The sequence below is a fragment of the Oryzias latipes genome, chromosome 1 (assembly GCF_053564925.1).
Source record: "Oryzias latipes strain Hd-rR chromosome 1, Olatipes_Hd-rR_3.1".
Lineage (NCBI taxonomy): Eukaryota > Metazoa > Chordata > Actinopteri > Beloniformes > Adrianichthyidae > Oryzias > Oryzias latipes.
The window spans coordinates 23,993,287-24,021,035 of NC_136237.1; the positions used below are offsets into that span (position 1 = coordinate 23,993,287).

General features: G+C 41.1%; 2 protein-coding genes across 6 annotated transcripts in view; one reads left to right on the top strand and one right to left on the bottom strand.

The window, feature by feature from the left end:
- Positions 1 to 27,749, bottom strand: part of LOC144981231 (zinc finger protein basonuclin-2-like) — a 174,414-nt gene that overhangs the window by 67,834 nt on the left and 78,831 nt on the right. For 2 of the 5 annotated variants that reach the window (XM_078952063.1, XM_078952076.1), the window contains exons 1-3: positions 17,961 to 18,329; positions 16,812 to 17,147; positions 13,496 to 13,558 (exon numbers count right to left, since the gene is read on the bottom strand). In XM_078952063.1, coding sequence (XP_078808189.1) covers positions 13,496 to 13,558; positions 16,812 to 17,147; positions 17,961 to 17,963 — 402 coding nt within the window. In that variant the 5' untranslated portion in view covers positions 17,964 to 18,329. Of the gene's footprint in view, positions 1 to 13,495; positions 13,559 to 16,811; positions 17,148 to 17,960; positions 18,405 to 27,749 lie in introns of those variants that run through there. The other 3 variants (XM_078952067.1, XM_078952068.1, XM_078952070.1) reach the window with 3 other exon arrangements.
- LOC111948960 (centlein-like) overlaps positions 17,228 to 27,749 on the top strand; it is a 192,281-nt gene continuing 181,759 nt past the window's right edge. The window contains exon 1 of the mRNA XM_078952039.1: positions 17,228 to 17,511. The gene's annotated coding sequence lies outside the window, so the exon portion shown is untranslated. The remainder of the gene's footprint in view (positions 17,512 to 27,749) is intronic.

Here is a 27,749-nt window from a genome sequence, read left to right on the forward strand (position 1 = left end):
AATGGGGAAATTTCATTTATCTGTGGCAGCAACACGACATTCAGAAATAATCTATATAATATAACATCAATAAAGGACATCACAAATTACATTTATATTAGATAATTAAAAATATTACTAAAATTGTTATGAAAAATTATTATCAAAAAAGAGATTCTTATTAAATAAAGAAATAAATATTAAATAAATACAGCTGCAAAAGTGTAAAAAACATGCGGTCTGCAAAACATGTAAACTGTAAAAAAAAAATAAAAAAAAAAATAAGAGTCTTTGTGCAAAATATTGAAGCGGTGTAAATATCGCAAATCTTTCTCCAGGCTTTTTCTTTCACAGCTTTGTTCCGATAAAGACTGCATCACATAATTCCTTCCACGAACAAACAACAACTAGTAATTTCTCCTTAATGATCAAAGTAGCTTAAGGGAGTCATGACGTGGTTGACCCGTCTAAACTGCTAAAGGATGGGCGTGAACAGACATAAGTGACATATTATTAAGATTTAAGATGAAAAGACACAACCATTGGTGACCCCTGTCACAGGTAATTACTGTGATAAATGGTATAAAAAACATATTTTTGCTTAAAGATCCAAAAATGTGACACAAATGTGACAATGTGTGAGTTCCAGTTCAGGTAATTTCTTTTTGTTAAAACTTTTAAATAACTTTTGAAATCTCCATGCTGCTTGCTGTCTGTGTGTGTTTTTAAGTTTTAACCTCACTTTTAGAGAACAACATCAGCTATAATTAAGAAGAGTTCCTTGTTGAATGAAAATTCTATAAGGCCATCAAAGTCTCTGAAAAACCTGGCTTTTAAAGAAATTTCAGACACTGAAAATTGGAAAATTGATAAAGTAATTACCAATCTTTCTGTCTGGTGTTAAGAGGGGAAAAAGTAGATTTTATACTAATGTGGAAATATGAGCTTAAGTGTGTTTGATTTATTTAAAAAGAATAACGATTCAGTCTGGAGGAAAGTAAAAAAGGTGTTGAAATGTGTAGGACACCATCCAATAATGTCACAAGTAAAGTTATTCAACAAAAAAAGTAAAAGGCGATTTCAAACAAGTTTCTATATCAGGTTATAGTAAAATAGTTCAAATTCTTTTGATGCTTTTTCACTGTGTTTTTAAAAGTAGAATATTGGATTACAAATAATGGATCTTTTCACAATGTAATTTACATTTTTTGGCTATATGCCTTAAAATAAACATGACATCAGGTCATCCATCCAGCAATTCAACCTATTACCCCACTATAACCATTCAATTTCAGCAGTCTGACCTGTGTCTGAGCAAACCAATAAAAAAGGAGAGGGGGGAAAAGGTAGTCAATACTACTGTAAATCTCAAATAACTGACCAAAATAAAAGTCTACAGTGCAGCAAACAATTATACTCATAAGGAAACTGTACAACAAAAATAACAGTAATGGCAATCAGCTGATTTCCCTGAGGAATTCTCTTTAGCAATAGTTTGTTACAAATAACTCATGTTTTTAACTAAATATTTGAATTTTGTCAAAACTACTGACAATATAATTGTTAATGCCAAATGTAGATAAAAATTCTTCTACCTTTCTACATTCTACATTTTCTTCTAGATAAATACTGTTTTTGCACTGATCAATAGTTGTGTTAAAGAAACAGAACTGTGTATAGCTGAAGTGTATCGTGCAAAGAACACAAGCCAGAGAAACAGAAAAAGACAATTTCACCAAAACCTCACTGAAAGGAAAACGACTCAATGAAACAGGAAAAAAAGTGTATTTCTTGGAATCACCTAACACCCAAATTATATTGAATTTCTTGGCAAAACTTGCAGCACTGGGGTAACACAGTGTACTGCTGCAAAAAGAACATTTGGGACATTTATCAAGGCAACGACAAAAAAAAAAGGTCCAAACTATTGAAGTAAATTAGTGTCTGTTCACTTGGCTGTGTTTCCCTGCAGCTTCTTATATTTTCTTTTTTCCTCCCTCCCTCCTGCCCTCCGTCACCAGGTTAAGTTACAGGCATGAGGTGAAGGAATGAGGGAGGTAGTGTGGTAACACGCTGTACCATGAGGAGCAAAACGCAAATCTTGCCTGACACGCTGCGCACCATGCACCTCCTGGCCCCTGCAGGCAAACACACACACAAAGTATTTGGACAGCATATGTACTGTAAATAAATCCACCAAATGTGAGCAGATTATATGATTGTGTTCCCCTGAGTAAAGGCACACACACGCACAAATGCACACTCCTTGGTTCGCTTCCCTCCTTCCTCCCTCCCTCCGCGGCTCTGCATGTGTCCTGTCATATCTCCTTCACTCTGTAATTGTCCCAACTTATGGTGTTTCTTCCTGCAAGCCACAGTTTAGGGAAAGTGAAATCCTTCTAAGTGACTGTCACAATGCATCAGCCTCAGGCGAGGGATGCACTCCCCTCACCCTCACACCAACCAGTCCCAAGGCTGCTCACTATCCCTCACATTAAGTGAGCCTCTTGCTGAGATGCTTCACTTCTGCTTTCACTTCATTGCCCCTTGTCACCACATCTCCCCTTTTAATGCTGTCACCCTATCAACACACTTTGCCTTATTTTCTTTTTGTCCACATGTAATCTGGAGGGAGAGCTTCAGTCACAACAACATGCTGCCTTTAGACCCCGCATGTGACCTGCTTTCCGCACATTCCCTGTTCACCCAGACTCCATCGACCAGGAGCCACAATTTTCCTGTACTTTTAAGGGACACTGACTCTTTGACACAGTTCCTCCAAAAAAAAACACAGGGAGAAACTCAGGGGGATAAAGGTCGTGACCCTGGCATGCCACAACCATGTGATGTACGTGTCACCCCTTTTCTGCAACATTTTTTTCTTTTTCCAGTCACAAAGTAGATAAGACACACCCAATCTTTTTTTGTTGTTGATTTATTTAAAACTTACTTATCATCAACCAAATAAAACTGATTTTAAATATTTTTTAAACATATTTTTCTTGTGTTTCAAGTAGTTGGTACGGTTTTCATTACAGAACAAATCAAATGTATATGTTGGACCAACTCTTAAAAATATTTCAAAATCACTTTATTTTCTCTAGCAAGATGATAAAAAGCAGTAATCGTCTATATCAACAAGAAATGCTATTGAGACTATTAATAATCTTCACATTAAAGTCCTCAAGGGGCAAAAACCTTAAATGATCAATACAGTACTAAATTCTCCACACCATAGGGCGCGACAGATTATAAGACCCAACGTCAATGAATAGTCTAGTTTTTAAATTTATGTCATATATAGGAGGCACCGAATTATAATGCACAGTAAGTGAAAGAAAAAAGTCAGAAATAAGTCTATAAGTCAATCAGACTTTATTATCTGCGTAACTCTAGTTAACTGACAGTAATTGTTTTGTGGCATGTTACACATAAGACGCATTAGCACAATAACAAAACCAGTTAATCCCGACTTTGTTAGTAACACATAAGAAATACACAGTCAGACACCACTGCAAGTTAGCCACATGAGAACCGCCACGTAAGGAAAATAAAAAAACAGATCGAACTAAAACAAACATTACTGAGACTTCACTAACTCCCAACTTTGTTAGTAACATGTAAAAAACACAGTCCGACACGTTGCACCCAACTAAATATTTGGATAGAATACCTTTCAAAATCGCTTCAGCATTAATAAACGCAACCAGAATTAATCCAAAAACAAGGCGTTACAGAATACAAAGCGTACTTGTCTGTTTTTTTCTTAGAATTAATTAAGGTTTTTGATTGTGCATTTAAATTATTATAATATTATAACAGAGTGTGGTATCTGGTCTGTGATGAGCTTAAATGGGAAAAAGATTGCCAACGTTTATTTAATTATTAAAAATCCTGGTCACCCAAAAACCTTTCATCAACCAGTCATCTGTGCATGTGAGGGGGGGGGCAGAGCTCTGGTGGAGACGGACACTCAGCAGGGGAGGACACAGAACGGGGGTGGTCATTCACTCATCGCTTGGATGCAGTTAGGCTCTTAGTGCGCGTTTATGTCTACGTCTGAATGTGTGTGAGGCTGGAAGAAGGTCACTCACTGGTCACCAGATGTTAACTGTTTGGGCTGAACCACAGAGAGCGGGGGACAGTCTCTTTACTCCCCAGTCCCGCTCGCTGACACACACACTAAACCATGAGAGTGATGGGTGATAATGGAGTAGACACTAACAAATCTGCACCTCTTGGCTAGAAGCCTTGACTCAGAATCAGAAAGCAGACAGTCTGTCCGGCTCGTAAGCCCAAGTAAAACACACCGCTACACGTTCAGCAGCCAGAAGGACTAGTGACCCTTACTTTAGCCCCGCACTCTTTCCAAAGGCATTCATTTGTTGTTAAATGACATTTGCACCAGTGGAATTCACTGTGGTTATCTTGTAGATGTATTAGTGTGAGAGTTTTAAAACTGCGAGCTGGATAGATTTTTGTCACTGTGTGTGGCCTCTACAGTGTGCAAGCTTTTTGCTGCTCTGGATATACGCCTGGTTATGAAATCCCAATTCCCAGCCACATACATGCACCGCTTTCTTGTGAGAGTCAGGGACATAACAGTTTTGGCTGGTGAAAACGGTGCAGGCCACAAGTAGTTGGAGAGAAAACACAACTTTTCCTTTAAGTGAAAAGTCCCAGCTGGACACAAAAAATAGGAAAAAGCAACAAAAAAAACGTCACTTGGTTTGCCAAGACGGCAAAAAGGGCAAACTCAGGTAAAATGTGTGAACACTTCACACAGGTAATGGAGACGAAACAAAAGTTTGGAGCAACAAGGTAGACATAAAAGAAAAAAAACGTAAAGAAGATTTAAGTGAAACGTACAGAAAAAAAAGGAAGGAAAGTAGAACATTGAGCAGCAGCTGGAGCGTTTCTGCTAATTCAGCGCTTTGACAAATCAATGCCACTTGAGGAGAGCAATCCACATCCTGAGTTCAGCTAGACGCATCAGTGAGACTGTAATTGTGTGTGAATACGTGTGTGCGCCTGCAGGCTTGATGATGCCGCCGTTCAGTTGTCCACAGTCGTCTACATTTAGGGGCAGTAATGTGTTAATTTATAACTCTATCACCCCAGATGCCTGCACGATCCATCTGTGTCACACACCGCACCTACCATATCTATCATCCAGAGGGGAAAAAATGGCCGTTCTAGAAAGATTAAACCACTGGTCTCACTATTTCTCCTCTTTTCTCCATCTTCCTTTTCCCTTTAGCTTTATCTATTGCATCCTTTCAAAACCCTTTTCTTTCGCCCTCAGTTCCCCAGGTCCGGGTGATCAATTACAGCTTGACAGACTTCTCAGTTCAGGCCGCTGGAGCTCCAGTGGCTCTGCTGACATCGAAGTCTACCCAAAGACGGAGCGCTTATTTGGCTTCAACTGCGTCCCTTTTCCTGAGGTCCTGGAAGCTTGTCCTGTCATTGATCACAGGCTGAATCATATTAGAAAATTGTAGACTCAAAATGGGTTTTTCCTTGTTGAGGAATGATAAAATAGATGTTAAAAAGGATGATCGTTGTTTTTTTGTTCACCCTTGTTAGATATAATAATTCAAATATACTGCTGTCAGTCATTTTAATGTAGTTGTCATAATTTTAGACGTTAATTTCACAGACATCTGCCATCAATATTGATACTTACATACATTGCTTTGTTTCAGGTAAGTCTTATTTCCCAATTTAGTCGATGGATTACAGTTAACAAAATGTGCAAAGACGCTAAGTACATCAATATGTGCGCGGACATTTTTTTAGGCCGCGTATGTGCAGGTGGCTTCCAGGCTCTGCAAGAAGCAGCAGGCACCAATAACACCGGCCTAAATGAACGGTGCTCAGCCTCCCTATTGAATTTCACAACATCCCCACTATTAGCAGAAACACACAAGCTCCAGACATGCTCAACATGAACACGTGTTCCCAGCGAACATGTGCAGCATCCGTGTGAAACAAAGGGGCTTCCAAAATCAGGAGGTGAGCTAAAGGGCAGAACAGACGTTCTGGGCTTGTTGAAAATGCAGGAAAGGCGCTAACACCTTCATCACTGAATACTCCCCAGGAACCCACGTGAGAGGGAGTGACACAAGATACATGGACAAAAGAAGGCAAAGTGAGGTTTGATAAGAAAGACAAGCTGGCAATTCCACCTTTAAAGAGGAAAATAATCATCACAAGAGAAGAAAGGCAATCTGCCCATTAACTCTAAGTGGATGTCTATTAGATCATAGAGGTAAGGAGGTGGGGATTTACCATCAGTCCAACAATCCTGTCTAGCGTTTTAAAGGCTGTTGAGTGGACAACCATCATGTTGAGATCATTTAAAGTCTTGCATGACAACAAAGTTAAATCTTTTTTATATTCCTCTTCAATGTTTAAAGACTCACTCGAATGAAAATGTTCTTTTTGGCTTTTTTCTGATAGTAGAGGACATGAATTGTGGAAACTTTAGATTAAAAATGTATTTCTTAATATTTATATGCTTAATATGTAAGACAAACATGTAAACTAATTCAACATCATGAAAGGAACAAATAAATAAATGAAATGAAATTGTGGTGAAATGGGAAAGAAAAACATATTACAAGCCTGTAGTTGTCACGTAAAATCTCCATTCCTATGCATCCACATGCAGACAAATAAATCCATTTAGATCTTCATTTTTCTTGTCAAACTGTATGACTGGATAGCTCCAATATTGTTTGCCATTTTTGTTGTACCAATAATATTAGGCTGGGGTTGTAAGGGGCTGTAAGATAGTGGGAGAGAGTGTAAACTAAGTAATGATGGGAAATGAAGGAAGGCTTACTCCGTGCCAGCAGTCCTGCCCATAAATTAAAGGCAACTTTTCATCAATTTCTGCCACTCTGCAGAAATTATGTCCTAAAAAACAACAGTTTAACTTTTTTTATTTTGGAAAAAAAAAACGGCATAATCATAATTAAAAGACCACTGGGAACCCTTTTAAAATACGTCAAAAGATGATTGAAGTGGGACGATTCTTTTCACACTTCAAATAAAACTCTCTATGAAATGAAGTTGAAGAAAAGACAAAGTCACAACCCAGTCCTGTGGGATCAAACCAACCCTGCTTTCTACTTCCCTCTCTGTCGCCTGCAACCCCTGCCCCCATGTAAACCCCCTATTCTTATCACTGCTGTACAGTTAATCCTCCTTCTCTGCTCCTCCTTCTATCGCGGAGTCCCCCAAGGGGGCGCGCCGAAGGCTAAAAGGCGGAGGCACATTTGCCACTTGCCTGGGACACATAATATGGAGGAGGCAATCAACTTTGGCTTGACATGTATTTGCTCATCCCTGGGACACGTTCACCTACCCCCACCATCACCACCACCTCCACTGCTGGGAAATTGAGGGGTGAAGCTGGGGGACATTGTAGGGAGGGGGGAGCCTAAATTAACACTTGACATTCAATACGGTCAGATCCTTAATTGGCCAGGGCCTTCCTGAGAAGGCAATTTTCTATTCCCCAAACTGCCCCCGCGCTGCGCCATGTGCCAGTGTCATCTGTATGTGTGTGTTTATGTGTGTGTGTGTGTCTGAGGGAGAGATAATTTGTATCTGTGTGTAAGTATGTGCCAGAGAAAAACTAAGTGTATGCACATATCCGTGTGTGGCTGTGCATGTCTGTGAGCCCGGGCCCCTGTCCTGAGAGAGGCCCTCTGGTCCCTTCCCGCTCTCTAATGAGGCTGGATGAATTAGCGCTACGTGACATGATTTGAGCAGTGTTGCAACCCCCCCCCCCCCCCCCCCCACACACACACTCTCTCCGCCACTTTTCCTTCTTTGTCCTTCTCTCTTCCTCATCCCCTGCTCTTTTTTTTTCTTAAAAGAGTGACAGGCATCTGGTGGCCTAAAAAACGCCGGAAGCAAGCCCGCGGCCCTCGCCTTGATGCGCGCTGGCCCTGCTTTGTATCAGGCATGCACACACAAATGCACACACCTATGTAATCTACACAAAATGAAACACTTTCCCCTTCCCTCCCAGTCCTCTTTCACTCACTCGCTCGGGCACATGCAGACTGACTTGCACTTCCCTGCGGATTCAGTTACAGCTGATGTTATTACAGCTTTCAACCTGAGAGGTATTAGGCTTCCTTTAACAGATCTGACAGCATTTACAACACAGGCAAGTTGACGCCTCTAATCGCCTCTGTGACTTCAGACTATTACCAATTGATCTCTAAAGAGAGGCTCCTCCTCACCTCATGACTAAAGCACCAACCGTCGGCTGCTTTTCCTCATATTATTCGGAAGGTTTTTACAACATTAACTATGTCGTGTAAACGCCATTTTGTCAGATGTTGTCCCCTGGCTGTCATTACCCTAACATCTTCTTATTCATTGATTTATCAGAAAGAAGCACATTTGTCCCCAAAATTTAACCCTCTCCAATTTATTGCAAAAGTGATGCATCACATTTGATCTAAGAAATAAAACTCCATAAGACATTTTAAAAAACACTAACCGATCAACAAGCCACCAATTAAAGTTGTTTTGTATTTATTTATTTATTGGAGGAAACATATCAAATGGATTAAATGGCATAAAATATTAAATGGCAGTCAGAGTCGCACGCATCATGCAGGAGACAAAGCACTTATGGTGGAGTGTGTTTCCCGACAAAGGAAGAGGCAGCTCAGGCCATTAACACAGAAAAACATCAGCACAGAGAAAGCAGGCGTTTATGTGTGGCTCCAAGCCAGCGAGTCAACAACACAAACACATCTTCTTCTTTTAACTTGCATTACATTTGCATTTTTCCAACATGCATTCTCACTTTGTCCCGTTGGAAAAGACCGAGGCTGTCACTTCTGTTAAAGTCAGAAGATTACCAGTGTTCAATGCCAAAGTGCTAAATGCTACAGGACCCAGTCATTCCAATTAATGTATATTACTGTAGGCTAATTAGGTAATTTGTGATTTAATTTAAGTTATAGACTGCTGGAAAGTGGAATACAAAAGTTCTTCATCTGTGATCTGCTCACATGCTTCGATTCAGCCACCCATGGGGACCCCATGTAAATGAAAAGCCATGCTCTGTGACAACACACAATGCCTCTCCCATCCAGCCCACACACACAGTGGTATTTCACTGCGCTGCATGCATACGCTCAAGGCATGGTTAAGAAAAAAAAAGGCTACCCGGAGTTGAAGCCTGCCAGAAAAATGCAGGCAGTAGGATGCCAAGGCAGCTGCATTTAACAGTGGCCATTAAATGTTATTAATCCAACAGCGCAAACATCTTTACAAAGTCAGCAGAGAGTGCAAACAAATGCTTGCACATGTTGCGTTAACACTTTGCTCACAACAAAAAGGTGGCTAATGAGCGAAAACTTACAGCTAAATGCAGAAAGTTCCAGTGTGAATATGTACCCAAAAGGCATGATATGATTGAGAGTGTATGCCTCTGTGCGTTTATGTGTGTGTGTGTGGATGTGGGTGTCTCTGTGTGTGAGTGTACCTTGGCTAAAAGCCTACCACAGCCGGTACCACTACCCTCCCTTCTCCAGAACCTCCCTAAAAAATCCTCCCTGGGCCTCTGGCAATCAAATCCCTATGGCAAGCTGGAGACAGAACAGAACAGAGCAGAGCGGAGAGATCGGCGAAGAATAAAACATGGGAGCGAAAGAAAAATGAAACGTAAAGTAGAGGGAGCATTTAAGAAAGAAAAAAAGTCCTCTTTCCTCTCTCTCTCTCTCACACACACACACGCACACACACACAGACACAAGAGCTCAATGTATGCATTAAGAGATGAAGCATTTAGCCTTGTCCATCCCCCCCCCTCCACCCCTGCACATGTGAGTTGTGGGCATGAAATGTGTGTTGCCTGTTGGAAAGCTATTTTCTTCAAACAACAACTTTGAAAATTGGCCAGCGCATCTAAAACCTACAGTGGAAATAGTCACCTAACAGTACATGTTGGATTACCAGGTGAAAGAGACAGAGACAACTACAAGCCGCCAACAAAATTACTATCATTATCCATAACTATAAATATGGCTGCTGATGATGATGATGGTTTTAACAATAATAGTAGCAATTCACTGTGAGTGCTTTTTCACATAACAGTGACAGCATTAGTCACATCGCCAACAGAAAAATGAAAGGCTTGGTGCCTTGAGAGCTCTTCTTGGTTGCCACTGCTGATGGGGCAAATTTGCAGGCAGAGCCAGCAGACAGGGGTCCTTAAAGACGGATGTAAAAATAGTAGACTGTCGATTTGCCCGCTGCTCTGGCCCCGCTCCAAGGAAAACAAAATAACAGGAGTTGAGGAATAACAGGAAAAGGGAGAAGCCATGGTGAAAGTATGCCCAAGTTCCTGTCACTTAGCGCAGGTCACACCTAATGTCACCTTCCTCTGGATGCAGAAAGGGAAAGAACTGCTTCAAAAGAACAACAATGTCTCTTCCATATGTTCACGTCTCAAAATATCACACGCACCGTCAAATATTTGTGCGTGTTTCCTCCTTTTTGTCTTGTTTACACAAAATAGTCTTATCTGAGATCACCCGCTGTGCCGGTGGCCTGGTAAACAATACCAACGCTGGCTTCCCATGGGTTTTTAAAATGCCTCTGAAAGAAGCTTCTGACACTTCGCAGTTCACCTTAAAAACGTTCACAACTGCTAAAACCTGGATGACAGCTGCTGCACCTTGGCCATGCGTGTGTGCGTGCTCAAGTGTGTGCCCGGCCCTGTGCTTATGTCCACCTCATTAGGCAGCAGTGGGGTGGTGACATCCTGAGCGACTGGCCCTTCAAGCACACACTTCCTCTTTACACCGGCGACTTCTCCCCAAATCAGGGAACTGCCCAAAAAATATAGACCTCGTGGGCATCTCTAAAATGCAATATAAAGTGAAAAAAATATGTGTGGACTTTGGCTTTTCACAATGAAATCAGACTGAAAAAGAGGGAACAGATAGGTCACTTGGAATTAAGGTGAGTGAAGTTAAAATGTTTTCAATCCAAAAGCTGTCAAATCCTCTTTCATTTGTCTTACATAAGTTGTTGCCTCACTGATTGGCTTGCAAAAACATAAATAAATTCTAAATTATTTGGTGTCATTCCCCCTCACGAATCCCTCCAACGGGTGACGTAACATTTTCCGTCCAGATAACACATATTTCATGATTATTTTGCCACGCTGATGTAAAAGAGATCCCTCAACACATTTCCCCACAGATGGCCGTTCGTTTGTGTCACTGCACAAAATACACACAAAGGCACAGCGCAAAAAAGAAAACCCCCCTTTTGGACTTCCGTGATTACATCTCTGCATCCCTCCAAATCGTTCAAGCATTCTCCATGGTGGTGAGGGGGCTGTCTCCTCGGGACAAACGGGAAACAGCTGACCTGGAGCCCATGAGGGTTGCTCACATGATGCTTATTGATCGCTGTTTGCCCTCTGTCTCGCACACAGAGTCAAAAGTCAGGCATACCCATCCTGCAGGGCATCACTACACAACAACTCTGCAGCACAACCCAATCGGCACCACATAAAAGCTCCATCTTTATACACATCACGTTTAAAGAGAAAGAAAAAAACAGAATAAAACATATGACTGACATAAAAAAGCAAGTAATTAAATTCCTTTAGAATAAATAAGCAGCACATAAAAATGTATTTTGACACTAGTTTGAGGTAAAAGTGTTCCAGACGTCATTTCACCCTGGTGGCTTCTTGGGTAAACATGGAGGGGACCGTGGCATGAATGGAACCTTGTGCATCTTCCCACTTCGTCGGGCTAGATGGATTCTTAATAGAGCGCTCAAACCGTAAACACATGAGCATCTGTGGCCCCTTTCTCTTTCACTTTAACAGTCATTGTAAAATTAATTTGATGACCTTTCCGAGTTCTGCTTCTACCATCAGGACTCTCTTTTACCAGCTTTATAGTTGTTTTATTTGACCTGGTGCACTTTAAATGTGCTTTTTGAATGCATCATTTTGTATGATTTTCAATTACTACAATTGCAAGAGGTTCTGTGACACAAATACAATTTTGTCTAACTGCAGGACAATCCGATTTAGCGTTTGAGAATGGAGGGTGGAGACAGTTTTTATAAAGCAAGACAGTGGTGAAGTGGAGACTGAGCAGAGGGCGTGAAGGTGGGGGAAGAAGAAGACTGAAAACGCAAGTGAGAGAAGAAAAAGGCAGCGCAAGACAGAGCAGTAGAAGCAGAAGAAGAAAAAGTAGTAATGGGGGAAGTGGTGCGTGTCGTTTCTGCAAATCTCCTCTTTCACCTCTGCTCTCCTCCAGCTCTCCATCCAGGGCCAGCCAAGAGACACTTCAGCTAGCACCCGCACACACATGGAGCCAGAGCCAACACACACTGAGAGGACGCACACTCACACAACTGGCATATGACTGTTTAGCCACCCACTCAGAAAAATAAATGGCAAAAGCACGAACGCCTCAACACACACACAAACGTCAGTATCAGGACGCGCAGAGACAAACTTGACACCAGATACATGCATGTATAGACGTCCATATGTTCTGTGTGCAATGACCCATCAAAGACAGACACAGAAATAATAACAGCTGAATGTAACCACACATGTACACACGCATCCACTGACTGTGGATAATTCTGCACATATGCGTCAAATCACTGCCTTCCAGTCCCACTCAACAAAATAAAGAAGAAAAAAAAGACATATGAAGCACACATGCAATGTGCAACACATCTGTACACCACCATGTAAAAACAAAGTTTGCACACACGCACACACTGCTACAGGCCCATCTGAGTCCATTAATACGCAGATATGCTTGCACCATGATCGACGCTGTGGAGGATAATATCTAGCTCATTTCTTCACTCAGACAAAACAAAGCAGAGCTGTTCCACAAATATGTCTGTCATCATACCCTGAAAGCAAATGCCAGGCACTTTCAGTGCTCTGACATGGACAGACAGGACCGAGCAGGCTGCACATGCAGAGCACTGATGAAATGCACAGCGAAGAAAACGACCAGTTATCAGCATGAAACAAAACAACGAGCAAATGAAGTAAGAGTTTAAAAGTTTAGTTGAGATATTTTTATAGGCACTGTGAATGACATGACCTAAGGAGACAGGTCTGTCTTAACTATTCTGTGACAGGGAGAAGGACTTTGCTTTTCAGATTGAAAGTCAAACTGAAACAATATTGTAATCAAACCCCACGACACATGAATTAAGTTAATAAAAATGTAATTGCAACATAATATCTTGAAAAATATGTAAATAATCATGCAAGTCATTTATTTTCCAGGTGGTAAAATCCAAAGCAAAGGTGAAAATGACACATTTTGATCAAGTTTTCCACATTTTTGTGATGTAATGATGCATTTTTGGGCTCACATTTACAACTGTATGTTACAATACCCTGTTTTATTCATATGTGAGTTTAAGAGGGCTCCGTTTTTAAAAGAAACAGGCAGTGCAAACTGTAATGCCACTGTACCTCTTCCAGGTCTCGGCCCATAGTCGACCTGTCGCACTTCAAAGGAAGCCGCGTTACAGCACCCTTGCAAAAAGAAAAGGAAGAGGCTATTTTAGAGATAGCTTTAAATGTAAGACAAACACTGCTTTCTCCTTTTTAGTTTTTTATTTAGGTATTTGTGCTCATTTCCTTCCGAGTTGCGCGCGCAGAGTCAGGGTGGCCTCAGCAGATCTTCAGGTGGATGATCTGGTTTTACGCGCCCTTCAGATCCCAAGTTTTTTTTCTTTCTCTACATGTTTCCAACACGAAGCGAACCAAATAATCAAATAAATAGAAACAAAGCGGCCTCCGGCTGCTGTGCTATAAAGGAAACATCCCTGATGAGCCAATTAGGCCCGTGGTATCACTTAACTCCGGAGTTTTTAACTTGCAGGGGTCGATTTTCAGAGCCACGCACGTGAAGCTGCTGGTCACTTAATGCTCTAAATATAATCTCTGCGGAAAAAAGTAGAACATAATTAAATAGCTACAATTTTTTTTCTAATTTCTGAATATTTTTTAGTTGTTTTTTAATATTTTTTGGCAATTCCGAAAATTATTTCTTACAATGTTTTTGCAGAAATAGGAAATAAATGTGTTTATCGAATGAATTTAACCGATTTTTTATGAATTACTAATTATTTCTGTTGGCTCTTGAGAAAATTTAGTAGAATCCACTGTTGCGCACTTTTTAAAAAATCTATTTCTGACACGAAGGCCTTTAAAAATAAGTTATGCCATAATGCGCCGTTTTTTTCGTTCATTTTTAGAAAATGTACAAAGAGAAAATAGGCTAAATTACAAAAAGTGCACGTTTGTTTCATCTTATACCAGACAAATCAAATTAATTTAAGAAAATAAAAGCTTTTAATCGTATTATCTGATGCAATCTTTGTGTTGCAATTTTTTTAGGAAGAACAAAAAAGATTACGAAGTTTTTTCAGGCAAAAAATTAATTACACAAAAATAGCAAAATGCAAACAGGTGAACAGAATCAATAAATTCAAATAAAAGAAACAATCTGTTTTAGTCAGGAATTTTGCTTCTGTCTCTATCAGATACACCTTTTACTCTGTAAAAAGCAGTGAGGACAAACAAAAAGTCGTTTAAAAACTGAGTCATTAATTGCTGATTGCAAAGTCTCTGCTGTTGTTGGAGTGGCCAATAAAGATTACGCACCAAGAGAAAACCACACACCTGCCGCAAAACCACATCTTATTTGCAGGCTGCAGAGGAAGGTGATTTTAAAGACAACCTCTGTTTATGTCTCAGCACATTATTTTCCTTAGGTGCTGCTCTGTTTATATTTGAGTGTGTGTTTATCTGTGCGTAATTTACAAGGATTTTCGGAAGAATCGCAGCTCCCCCCCCCAGCCGCGCGCCTCCTAAACGCGCTGCGCTGACTTCTCTTGCGCGAGTATTGATCACATATAATTGGGCCTAACAACGATAAACTACAGCATTTCTCGTGTCACGCAGGCGATCTTTACGAAAGAAGAGAGGAGGAGGGGGGTGGAGGGGATGCACGAGCCCATAACGCATCTCTCTCCAACACCCCTGGGTGCGCCAGGCTCGGCAAACACAAAGTCATTATCGGTTAGATTCCAATAAGGCGAGTCTGTCAAGAAACAGGCTTCCTTTAGAGAATTTATGTCATGCCTACTAAACATGGAAAGATATCTTCTGAGTGGTGCAAGGAAGGATAAATAGCGAGTCCCACGGCTGATTATATTGAAACAACGGTGCGCATTTGTGGAAAAGGGGTTGGGGATCCGGGCGTGGGGTCCCGGTAGAGCGCTAGGGCCCATCCACCTGCTCAGCCGGCAGTTGAGAGAAGAAAAGGAGGCTCGCCGACGCTGGCCTAACGATCCATCCATCACTTTTTTTCACGTGCGCAAAACTCCTTTAAAGAAAAACGCATGAAAATAAAGCAAGGAGACAGAGTCCTAAATGACAACACTTAGTGTTTAATGTCTTTTTTTATACAAAAAAGTTGTGCAAATAATTGTATTTAGCATTAAACCCCATAAAACACGAGATTAAGAGTAATCGAAGAATAAAGAAAATAATCATTTCAGGTCTTTAAACGCAAAACTGTCCCTGGTGTAAAAATAAATGAAAGAAATAGAGGGAAAACGTTTTAAAATTTCTCCACAATTAAAATATTAAGTGACAGAATAATCTGTGTTTATTTTACAACTCGGAGCGGCCGTGATGCTGTTGCGCAAGAGCCGCTGTGGCCTGGGTGCGTAACAACATGTGCTTGGTACGGAGAGCTTGCAGGTCCCGCTATGATTAACTGCAACCCAGCAACCGTTCTCTATCTACTCCGGCTCCCCCTCAGACACGTGCACTGCGCGCCAACGGACACACGGAAACACGCGCGCACGCAGCTGCTGGAGATGGCACAATACGCGATTCTCCCACGAAACCACATTGGCTCGTGCCGAAATCCTCTCCTTTATGTTTTTGTTTTAAGTTGGAAAAGAAAAAGGACAAAGAAAGAAAGAAAATCTACAATCAAATGTAAACACCCGCAATGTCGGGAGGAAATGTGGACTTTCCTCTCTGTGCGCAGACTATCCGTTATCACCACCACTTTTCCAAAACTCGGTTCGTTCACGACTCCTTTGCTGATCTGTGACCGCGCAAGGGACTTCCTGCTTCGGCCACATGAAGTTAATAAGCCCGTCCCAGAGGGGACCCTCTGTCCGAGGCTTTATCGGCGCAGAGGTTACAAAAACATGGCGATTGCTTGCCTTTAATTTAAACTCCACACCCTCACAGACCAATTACGCAGACTTGAGAATGGATGTGTGGAGTCCAGACAATAAGTCAGGGTAAGAAACCCCCCACCAAAAAAATAAAAATATATTTTCTTGAACTTAACAATTCCTAGTTAAAGTGTGGGGTATGCAAAACCATGTTTTATAGGATATGAAAATTACACACACTTAGATCATGCACTGAATTAATCAAATGTCAACGCACACAAAAGACTTTCAGGCATGCTTCATAGAACTTTAACATGCAAGCTTTTATTCTGAAACTCTTCTACATGGAAGGTGAGTTGCTGAAATAACAGGTGAGAATCCTGATCTTAAATGTCACAAAAAACACTCTTTTCCCCCCACAAGCCACAGACATGATCCTTCAACACAAAGACTTTCTTGGGATAATAAGAAGTGATGAAGAACAACAGAACAACACAAAGAAATAAATAAAACCAAACAAAAGTTTGTCTTCTGAAAGAAAAGATGAACACACAAAACAGGGAGGTAAAGCTGAGCTGACATACCTGCTGGGACATTCTGTAGAGGAGGTTGCTGTCAGTGCTCTGCTGCCATGTCCCCATGAAGCCCGGCTGCTCAGCACTAGGCGGTCTGGTGCTGAACTGCATGGAGCTTTCTCCTGCTCCCTCAGCGCTGCTGCTAACAATGCTAATGCCACCCAGACCTCTGCCTCTGCTGCGGCTGCTCTGACTACTGGAGGGGATGGTCACACAAATGCCAGCTGCGCCGGTGGGTCCGCTAGCCTGAGCTGGAGGTGGCCTCGGCGGCTCCGGGTCTTGGCTGGGCTCTGGGGGGACGGTGTCACTCTCTCTGTCTTTCACATCCAACTCTGCCTCCTTGGACTTAGGGAAAGGGAGACACGAGGAGGGAGGGCAGGAGGGATGTGGGAGTGTGAAGGAGGAGAGAAGAAAAAGAAGTCAGTGAAGGTGGGTTCTCTTAGGGTCGTGCTAGCTTTTTTCATCTCACGTTTAAAGGAGGATAACAAGGAAACGAGAGACAGAGGAGAAGATGTGTGTGAGCGGTTTCTTTGGTAAAGTGTGTGCGTCTGTGCATGTGTGGAGTTTATTCTCATGAAGACATGGAAAAGAAGGCCGGCAGTTCATTTCCTCAGGGGGGGCCTCATGTTGGACGGGGAAGATGAGCGGACCACTGGTGAGGAGGGATGGGGAGAAGGATGGAGGTGAGAAAGTTGAAGCCGTTGAGAAGGTGAGCGATAAGGGAGCAAAACAGACAAAAAATGTGAGGGGAGGGAAGGTAATGGAGTTGGCGAGGAGGGGTGCATGTTGTCTGTAGATTGAGTTTTGTTTTTGTTGCAGATCAGCTGTCAGTCATTTTGCTCTGAAAACCCTGACTCAAAACTTACAAAGACGCAGAGTGGAGCCCAAGTTCACCTGTCTGCACTCATTCAACGCATGCATGCAACATATGCAGGCACAGGAGAAATCCAGACCAAGCAGAGAGCAGTCACACATGCAAAAGTTGTCAGCGAGAAACAATTTCCTTGCAGTAATTTCAAAATAAACTTCAAAATTTGGTGTCAACTTTAATGTAAAGCAAAGATGTAAAATCTGCACAAAATCCCTTAAGAAATGACAAAAGAAGAAAGTCAACACAAAAGAAAAAAGTTCCCCAAAAAAAGCACAAATGTGTCTTACCATCAAATCTGTGCCTGTCCCAGGAAAGTGCAGATGAGGTGTGGGAGGGAGCCACCAACTATCCAGCTCTCCCTGCCTCCTTTTCTTTTTCTCTCTACGTGACCGTGTCCCTCTCTCGACGTCAGTGCCTCTGAATGTCCTCCCTCTTTTGCTCCTATCTCTCTCCGACTTCTCTGTTCTCCGCCGCTGCTGTGCAAGAACTGAGCTCCGCAGCGCATGTGTGTGTGTGCGCGCCGGAGACCAGGAGCCAAGCTGCGAAGGAGTGTGTGTGCCAGGCCGGTGCAGGCTCAACTGAGTCAACTGTGCCTCTCCACTCTGAGATGCTCAATGACACTGTGCTGCACACACACACATACATACACCTCCTCTGTGAGAGGAAGGAAGGTGGGGGCCTCACCAAGAAGGAGGAGGGGGGGGAGCGTTTGTCCCCCCCTCTGCCTTATTACCATTTGCGCTGTGTGAGTGGCCAGCATGTCTCAGAGCAGCTTAGTTCTCCTGTGGGACAGTCCTGCCTCACACAAATGCGAGCACACACACTTTGGTTGGAGGAAAAAGCAGTTTCCAACTTCTATATACACACCACACTGCACTTTTTCTGAACGCTGTCAAACAGTTTAGTATTTTGCCACCAAAAAAAATAAGAAAGAAAAAAAGATGTATAACAGTTGATCAACAATTGATCATAGCTTTTATGGCAAAATGGAATCCTGCATCTCCTAAAAATCCGGTTGCCTTTGTTTGATCTACTGCAGCTCTAATGAAAGCCTAATGAAACACAAGCAATCTGCCACCGCCAGCACGCGCACGCTCCACGCACCTCCTCTCTCCCCTTTCCTCCTCCTTCTTGTCCGCGGAGGCTCTCCGATTTTAATTAAGAAAAAAATGAGGAAGAGGTTCCATTTTAGTCAAATTGGTCCCCACAGCAGCAAAGGTAAGGGAATAAAATGAGGGATGGAGGAGGAAAAGAGGCAGACAGAAAAAAATAAGATGGAGCATAAAAAACTAAAAAAATCAATAAAAAGAAGGAGATCTGTACTTCTTAGGACAAACAACACCTTCTGATCTTTTCCTCTTTATGTTAAATCTCCCATCTTGCCCCCCCCCCCCCCCCCTCACTATCATTAGAGAAATGACAGAGTAAGGGGCTTGGTCCACAGCGAGAGAGAGATGTCACAGTGATCTTTCCACTGCACAGGAACAAAAGAGGGACAGGGAGAGAACTTGGCTTTCCAACTGCATTAAATGGCCTCCTTAAAGTCACTTCAAATTTTGTGCTAAATTGCTGGAGACAGCTGCTCGGCTGTGTGTTAAAAGCCTTTTGTACCACGCACTAATGGCAGTGCGACGTTAACCTTTGCTGAGATTATTACACCAGTTGTTACATATGAGGATTTCTGGAAGCAGACACAAAGGTAACAGCGCTCTCCTTGCCACCTGAAAAATGAACATCCGAGCCTTTTGTCTCCACTTGAGTTCTTAACTTCCCCATCCTCCCGTCTGTGTCTTTTGTCTTCCGGATTTACTTTTTAATCTGAGCTTTTAAATCAACCTGCCGCTCTTTGGCTACATCTTCATCTTTTGTGGACAATGCCCTGTCAAGAGCCACAAGCAGCATTGTTCAGAAATTCTGAATGTGTCAACTGCCGCCCGTGTACAACCAGCTCCGCTCCTATTGAAAAGGTAATTCACAAGTCTTAGGCTAATTATATTAAGTGACAATTTAGCCGCCAAGGTTCCTTTTTACTCTCCCTCGTCCTTTTTTCTTTTCTGCCTCCCTCTTGTCAGTAAATGTGCTAGTCTGTGGGTTTTTCAAGTGGCACTCAGTGTTTCAAGTCAAGCTGGTGGCTCAGCTTCTGACCTGGCTGGTTAATGGCTGTTATTTGTGGGAGAGAGGAGTGGACTCTGCCAATAGTGCTCACTCTTCTTCCTCATTTTTCACCCACCCCCACTTTTCTCTTCCTTATAGTGATGACCATGTGGTGAAAATACAAGGATGAAGAAATTTGGAGGGGAAACAGGGAGGGAAAAGGAGACAGAAAGATTAAAAAAAAGAAGTATTATCTAGAAAAAAAGGGTAGAAAAAAAGATCCTCATGCTCTTTTATTAAAACTATTATTGTGCAGGACTTGAGAATTCCCTGAGGGGCAAGGGTTCATGTCGAAGCCCATATAATTAACTAGAGGCTCAGCTACGGATCAATTACCAGACAAGCAAGTGATAGCTGAATCAATGGAAGATCATCAGGCTCGTTATCAGTGTTGCAACTCATTAGAGGAAAAGTGAGGTAGAGAAAGAGGCAGAGCAAAAAGGGGGGTGAAGATGGAGACTGAGGGTAGCTGGGTGAGACAGGAGGAAATGGGCAGGATTGGTGGCAGCTCAGATGTTGATGCGAGTACGGTTTATTAGTGTCGGGTGTGTGGGTCTCCTCATTAGCTGACACTCATGGTGAGTGTAGGGTAGCCCTGAATGAGGAGGGCAGCCTGCTCTGTAGCAACAGTCACTGAGGCTTGTTTGGATCAATACAAATGTGTGGATGAGGTTGAAGCTCTGCCGTAGCACCCTCAGACCCCGGCCACTCACAAATATTGCAATCTGAGGAGTCTGCAGAGAAAAAAAGTTATGAAACAGTGATAACAAACTCAATGATAGAGTAATGATAAGTAATTTAGGAGATGCTAAGATGCTTACGCATCCATGTGATTTACTCTTTTACTGATACCTAATCATTTGTATAACCCCTATCTCATTAACATGATCTAAACTTTCCTTAAAAAAAGCATAACTTGGTCCATGTTTTCTGCCCTGTAGTTCATCATCATTCCACTAGGGGCAGTAGAACGGCTTTTCCAGCTCATTTGGAAATGGCTGCCTCTATGAAATCTCAACAACTGTTTGGAAGAAAACAATTTTGCCAATTTTTTAAACTTTATGATGAGAATAACGCATCTGTTGGTATACATTTTTAAATGACTATACTTGCTGTATTGTAAGTAAGATATGTTTGTTAATAATTGTCAAGTTATGGCCCACAAAGGGAAAAACTGTTAAACTCTTCCTCCAAGTAATATAGAATCTGAACAAAACCCACGTAGATCAAATACCGAATCAAATAAACCCTTACGGTTAACAAAATCCCAGATGAGCCCCCAGTTTATGTTGTGCCCCTTTTAATGCTAGGGGGAACTAGAAGAGTATAACAATAATGAATTCTTTATAATACAGTTACATCAATGTGTGGATCAAATTTAAGATACTGAGTAAATAAGGTGCTTTGTTCCCCATATCCAATATTTTTGCATCTTAAACCAACGTTGTTGCGAGAAAAAATTTACCTTATTACTCGAATGTTTTATAAGCTGCATTTTCATTACATATGTGCAAAACTATTTCTATAAATGTCCTTTCAAAGGAGACATCAGCGTCTTGTTGAGACATCGGCGTGTCAAAAGAGACATCGGCATGTAGGGAGCGGCAAGCTCCCTACACGTGGGAGTGGCTACGGATAAAGGGATATGGGAAATCGTGGATGGTGATTTTACAGAGGAGCTGTGGATCCAACAATTCCGCACAACACACTTAACTTTTGTTGAGCTGTGTGATGCTGTAGGCAGCCAGTTCCTACCAAGACAAGAAGCGCATTTCCATCGCTATTTGACTCATTTAATTCGAAAAGTGTTTTATTGTAGTTTTACGAAATATGTCAATTTTGAACCACTTAAAAAACCACTTCCTACAATCTCAAATACATTTTTTCAATTAAAACTTTTTTTCTCAAGTTTTTTGAAATTGTCGTGTTTCCATTAAGACTTTATTATTGCAAATACAATTTGCACAATTTCATAGCCAATAGAAACTCTGCTAGAGCTAATACTATCTATTTTTCCTTGAAGAAAGGATTTTGCAATTTTTGGGTGGAATTTTTCAAAGGGTTTATAAAACATCTCAATTCTCCCCAATTAATAAAATTTTTGACAAGTTTTTGATGTAGTGGACTTTATTGGGTTAAAATCCCCGAATATGACGTCATAGATTTCCCAAAGTAAAAAAAAAAAATCTGAACATTTTTTACAAAGACTATTTTTGAATCCACTGTGTTCTGATGATGAAGACTTGGACGATTTTTAAACAATACATTTAAATACTTTTTTCTTTTTCAAATGAAAAATCATTCAAACACAGCGGACTCTGATTTTTAAACAATACATTATATATATATATATATATATATATATATATATATATATATATATATATATATATATATATATATATATATATATATATATATATATATATATATATATATATATACACCGGTGTGTATATATATACCAATAGTGAGTATTGATAGAGACTAGAGACTTCTGGGAAGTTTCTAAGGCATTAGATTTCGGAATTGTGGATTTAGATTTAGACATCCATATAAAATGGAGAACGGCCTTTATAGTGCACTAAGTAGTGAGAAGTGAAGGAATTTGGGTACAACCTAAGTCTTCTATGAAGTTATATTTAAAAAAATGTAACATTTAAAAAAAAATTGCTCTTTCTTTGGAGTAAATATGTTTTCTATTGAAACAAACACATTAACCCTTTTAAGCCCCACAAGTCGTGAAAATCAATTTTATTTCAAATTATTGCAACAAAATAAGAAAAAAATTACAAACCTCGAACTGCTGGCTGTAACTGTAACTTTCAGCTGCATGTAAAACAATTTCTTTAATAATAAGTGTCAATGTCATTTAACTGAACTGTACTCTTGATGTAAAAAAATACTAATCAAAGTAATGGGATTACTATCTTTATAGATGTGAAAATTTTGGATTTTTGTAGTTTTATTAAATTCAATTAACTGGTTTAAACATAAAAAAGATTGTATGCATTATTGTAATGTCCTCAAATGATACCCAGATGCTTTATAAATCTTAAACAGCCAACTCAAAAAAAAAAGGAACTAAATGCAAAAATGTAGTCCGACTTGATATGAGTCAGATCTCCTGAATGACGATTAGAGCTAGACCAACCTTTGCCTTAATCTTCAGTTTTATTTAGGTGTGCGGGTCTAAAATAACATTTAAATGATTCTAAGGGCCTGGGTTTCCTGATACAAAACTGTCTGGTTATAGTTATGGATCCACATACAACATAAGAAAAAAAAGTCAAACCTTTTTGAGCTTTTTGTTTTTTTGTGGGTAAAAAAATCAGTAACAAGTTATCCTCCCTCACTACCATCAAAGCTCTCATAGCTGCCTGCTTGTTTTCCACACATCTAATGTGTCAGATAGCCCAGAAATAGGGAGCAAGAGCCCCCGAGTGTGGAGTGACAAGGCGCCCAGTTTGAGCAAACATCACTTGGTACAAAACAAATGCAAAGGTCATGAAACACCCATAATTACAATCCTTAACTGCTGTCTTATTTTCCAGTTTGGGCTTGAGTGTGTGTAGTACATCGATGTCAGCAAAATTTCAATTGAACAAAACGCAACTCCATCTCTGCACTCTAAGAGGAGGTCAAGTGAGGACAGATGCTGGTGGCAGGCATAGAAAAGTAGAACAGAACAATTTGTATTGAGATGGCAATAACTAAGCAACGAATGAACATCATCAAAAGGGAGCAAAGGAAAATGGTGTCCCTTTAGCCAGAAGAAGATGCTGATAAAACACCAGTTGATGCATGATCACGAATTTATGTCTACCACTGTTAGACACTCTCTACGTTTCTGAAGATCTCACCTCCAACCTCCTCCCCATTTCAAGTTGGGCAACTCAAAGTAAAAAAGCAAACCAACAAAAATGATGGCTTGACATGGGAGGGAAGTGGCATTTCCCAAAAAGTGTGTGCTGCCTTTGTGAAGCTCACAAGCAACAGGAGCACATGCTTAGGGGCAGCTACTGTCTCTGACCTGGTTTATGGTCATAGCATGTGTGCATGTGACAGGGAGCAGTGTGTCGATCAGATGGCACAGGGATAGAACTGTCACTGTTCTGCTACCACTACAGGGCCACAAGACATCATGTGACACCAACAGGAACAGCCTTCCACTTGTGAGAGTAGGATAGAGCGAGACTGGGAGAAAGATGTAGAAAAAGTCAGACAAGGGCACTGAAAGGTCTGAGAGATGTGAGGGAGCCACATGATTGCCTGTGTCACTGATCACTGCGATGTGAGCTCCACAAATAAGTGCACCTTTGTGAAAAAGGCAGATAATGAAGACGCAAGCAGAGTGTCGTGGCTGAGTCTTATGAGTTCTTTACAGTTTTCAACTATGTTCATGCTAATGTAGAGCAGCACAAGGTTAATTGCTGAGACCGTAACCTGCTAATGCTTATTTGGCAACACATGACCTAATGACACATGGTATGCATAAAATCTCTCCACATTTTGTTTTTCCAAGCAAAATTACAACCACTCATGAGGTCAAAAGGAAAATGCTACCATTTTATCAGCACCAGTGCACACACTTTAACAGCGGTCATGCACATATTCACCTCTGGCCTTGCAGAAAGAAAGCTGACTGGACCTTTGTTCTCTTCACTGAATCACAGAAAATCCCACAACAATATGTTGCTTTTTCATCCCCTTTTTCCATCCTAAAGTTTAAATCAAAGGCATAAACAACCACAGTTAATATAAAAAAATGTTTACTATAAGAAAATAAATTCACATAAACCAGCTGATTTCAATGTACTGTATAATTTCATGAGATAAAAATGAGCAAACAATATAAAAAATAAAAAAATATTATTCTCTAGTGGTTTTTCCATGAAAGAAAGTGCAAACAAGAAAGTTTTGTTCAATTCTGTAAATTCAATACCAAATAAAATAAAAATGCTGTTTATTTTATTGACTCAATCAGGTTTGGTGGCAACATTCGCTGCAGTTATTACTTCAGCTTTTTGATATCTTTCCAGCATCCACATTTTTACAACGAAAAAGAAGCAGGATGTGATGGATGGATGGTTGGGTAAATAGATAGATAGATGGATGGAGGGAGGGAGGGATGGGTGGATGGATTGATAAATGGATGAATCAATAGGTTGATATAAAATCTCTTAAAAATTCAGGATTATGTTTACAAGATTGACATTCTAAAAATGTCTCAAATAAAATCCTGTCAGCAGAGCTGTTCTATTTAAATTTACCATTAGAATCGTTGCTAAGGTTTACCTGCTGGAATGATTGGCAGGTCTATTGGATGTAACTTGAGTTTAATGCCCCATTAACACTGCATGGTTCAAGTGACCCAATTCTGATTTTTTCCTCTCATGTGGCACAGATCGGATATGACCGGTGAACGTGTTGTTTTTTAATTCTTGAGTCTACACTATAATTCATTAGAAGACTGAATTGTGATTGCAATAATTGTACCATGATTATTTGAATCATTGCATCTTTTGGTTGACGAGAGCAAAGAATACTGAAATGTGTGAGGAGATTCTTGAAGAAAAATATAGTTTGGCGCACTTTCAGACTATTTCAATGATGTATAAATTGGGGCACCCAGAGCCCTTCAGTTTGCTGCTTTTCTTCCCTTCTCTTTACTTTCCAGTGATCCACACTTACACTTGGATAATTCTTCTCTAATCATCTCTATAGCTGCTCTCCTCCTCTGCCCTCATTTACTTCTCACATATCTCCCTCCCCTTTCATACCCTCTCCTCACTTCATCAGACAAGCCTCTACTTCACTCCTCCACCACCTCCATCCCCTCAGTCCTGTCCTCTCTCACTGACCCGTGCTTTCCCCCTAGTCACAGGGCGTTGTGTCTCCACCTGCCAGGCTCCCTGACAGCCCCACGTCCCCCTCACCCCTGAGAGGAGACCGCCTGCCCATCCGGAACGCTGCCGTGGCAACCCTGCCAGTGCCCCTGTAGTGCACCCCACCCCCTCCACCAGCTTGATCTCCATTGAACTCAGCACTGAGTTTGACAAAGTCCCTCACTTATCTGCTCAGTGCTAATTCTCTGTCTCCCGATCTCTCATTATCCATTTTTACCCTTTGTCCTTCTCTTCTAACCTGACTTTCTTTACCTCCTCACTTAAACGTCTCTACCTCTTTCAGCTTTCTGCTCGTCTTGACGTGTTTTTTTTTTTTCACAAAGACCTACATCTTTGAGATGAAGAAGAGAGTTCAGTATCAGTGGGTTTTATTTTGACCTTTACAACTGTTTCCCTAAGGATATCTTAGAGGTTAGTTAGTAAAACAATAATATTTAATGAAACAGTGGGGCGTGGATTACATTCAAGGACCAGATTATTATATATCACCCAAAGTCAGGTTTCTGTCAGAGCAGAAGGTATTGCATCACTGGTTCTTTTTGGGATGTATTTTTGCTCATTTGCATGGTCCTGTGCTACGTTCCCACTGGGCCCGGACAGCGTGTTCAAGCAACTACTTCCAATAAAAAGCTTATATCAGGGGTCACCAACCCTGAGCACCCCTTGTGGCGCCCGCAGGGAATGCTCCAAAAATAGCACTGATTATATAGCAAATCAATATATTGTGGCGATCTGGGGGTTTGCCCCGCCTTCAGCTTTTAAGACACATGTTAAGTGTTGAATCTCGGGTGTTAAATCGCTCACCATAAGTGAGGGAGCTGTGAGCAGAAGTCAGGTTTATGCTGTTTGGCTGGTGATGGGTGTGTTCAAAATAAACGGACAGATATGATTGTCCACTAACTTATGTGAGTGTTTTTCTCAACAAACCGGGGTTGTGCTTTGCATGGGGCACGGGTAGCAGCTCTGGACATGTCCAGTGGGGCTGTTACTAAGTAAGAAGATAGTGAATTAAGACTCGGGCGCAACGGTACATGCCTGGATAGTAGAGGGTGGCCATTCAGTGCTTGCTATTAGTAATTGTGGCACTTTAGTTCTGCTATCGTGAAATATATGGCAGAGTATGGAACAGCCTGAAACTTGCGAATCGGCGCTCCCGCCTTTGAGAAAGAGGTGTGTGTGTGTGTGTGTGTGGGTGTGTGTGTGTGTGAGGAGGAGAAGGGGAAGGGTAGTGGGCGCATGTTGCGAGGTAAAACGGCGCACAGAGACCATTGCGCAACACCTGGATCATTGGGTGGCCTAAATTACTCAGCTCATTCTAATAATGTCATCCTTCACTAACTTTTGCTGACTCTTTTAATACTTATCTGTATTTTCCATATCCATTTATGTTTACGGTTGTTTAGTTGGTGATAGTAACATATAAATAAAGACAGCAGGTAATGCAGGCTGGAAAACAGCTGTACTTTTTCACACCTTAAATAAACAATAGATCATTTGTTTATGAAAGTATTGAGGATTTTGGAGGGTTTTTACTGTTGGTGTTGTACAAAATTAGGAAAATGCCAAATAGTTTTGGAGTAATTCCCGTGATGAGTTCTGTAATTTAGTTTTTAATGTTTTATAAGACCTAAACAGGATTTACAAAATAACAGGTTTTTAAATAAACAAATCCCTCTTAAAAGTTTAACAAAGACACACACAGGAACAAACACACACAGGACATCACACACAGGACCAGAGACACACACAGGACCAGAGACACACACAGGACCAAAGACACACACACAGGACCAGAGACACACACACAGGGCCAGAGACGCACACAGGACCAAAGACACACACAGGACCAGAGACACACACAGGACCAGAGACGCACACAGAACATCACACACCAAGCAGAAATGAACTTATCGTTAAAAATGATGTCAGGAGTTCAGCTCTGAAAAAATGAAAAAAGAGCAAAGAAAACGGAATAATTTGATTTACTATTTCTAATTACCGTATTTTCCGGAC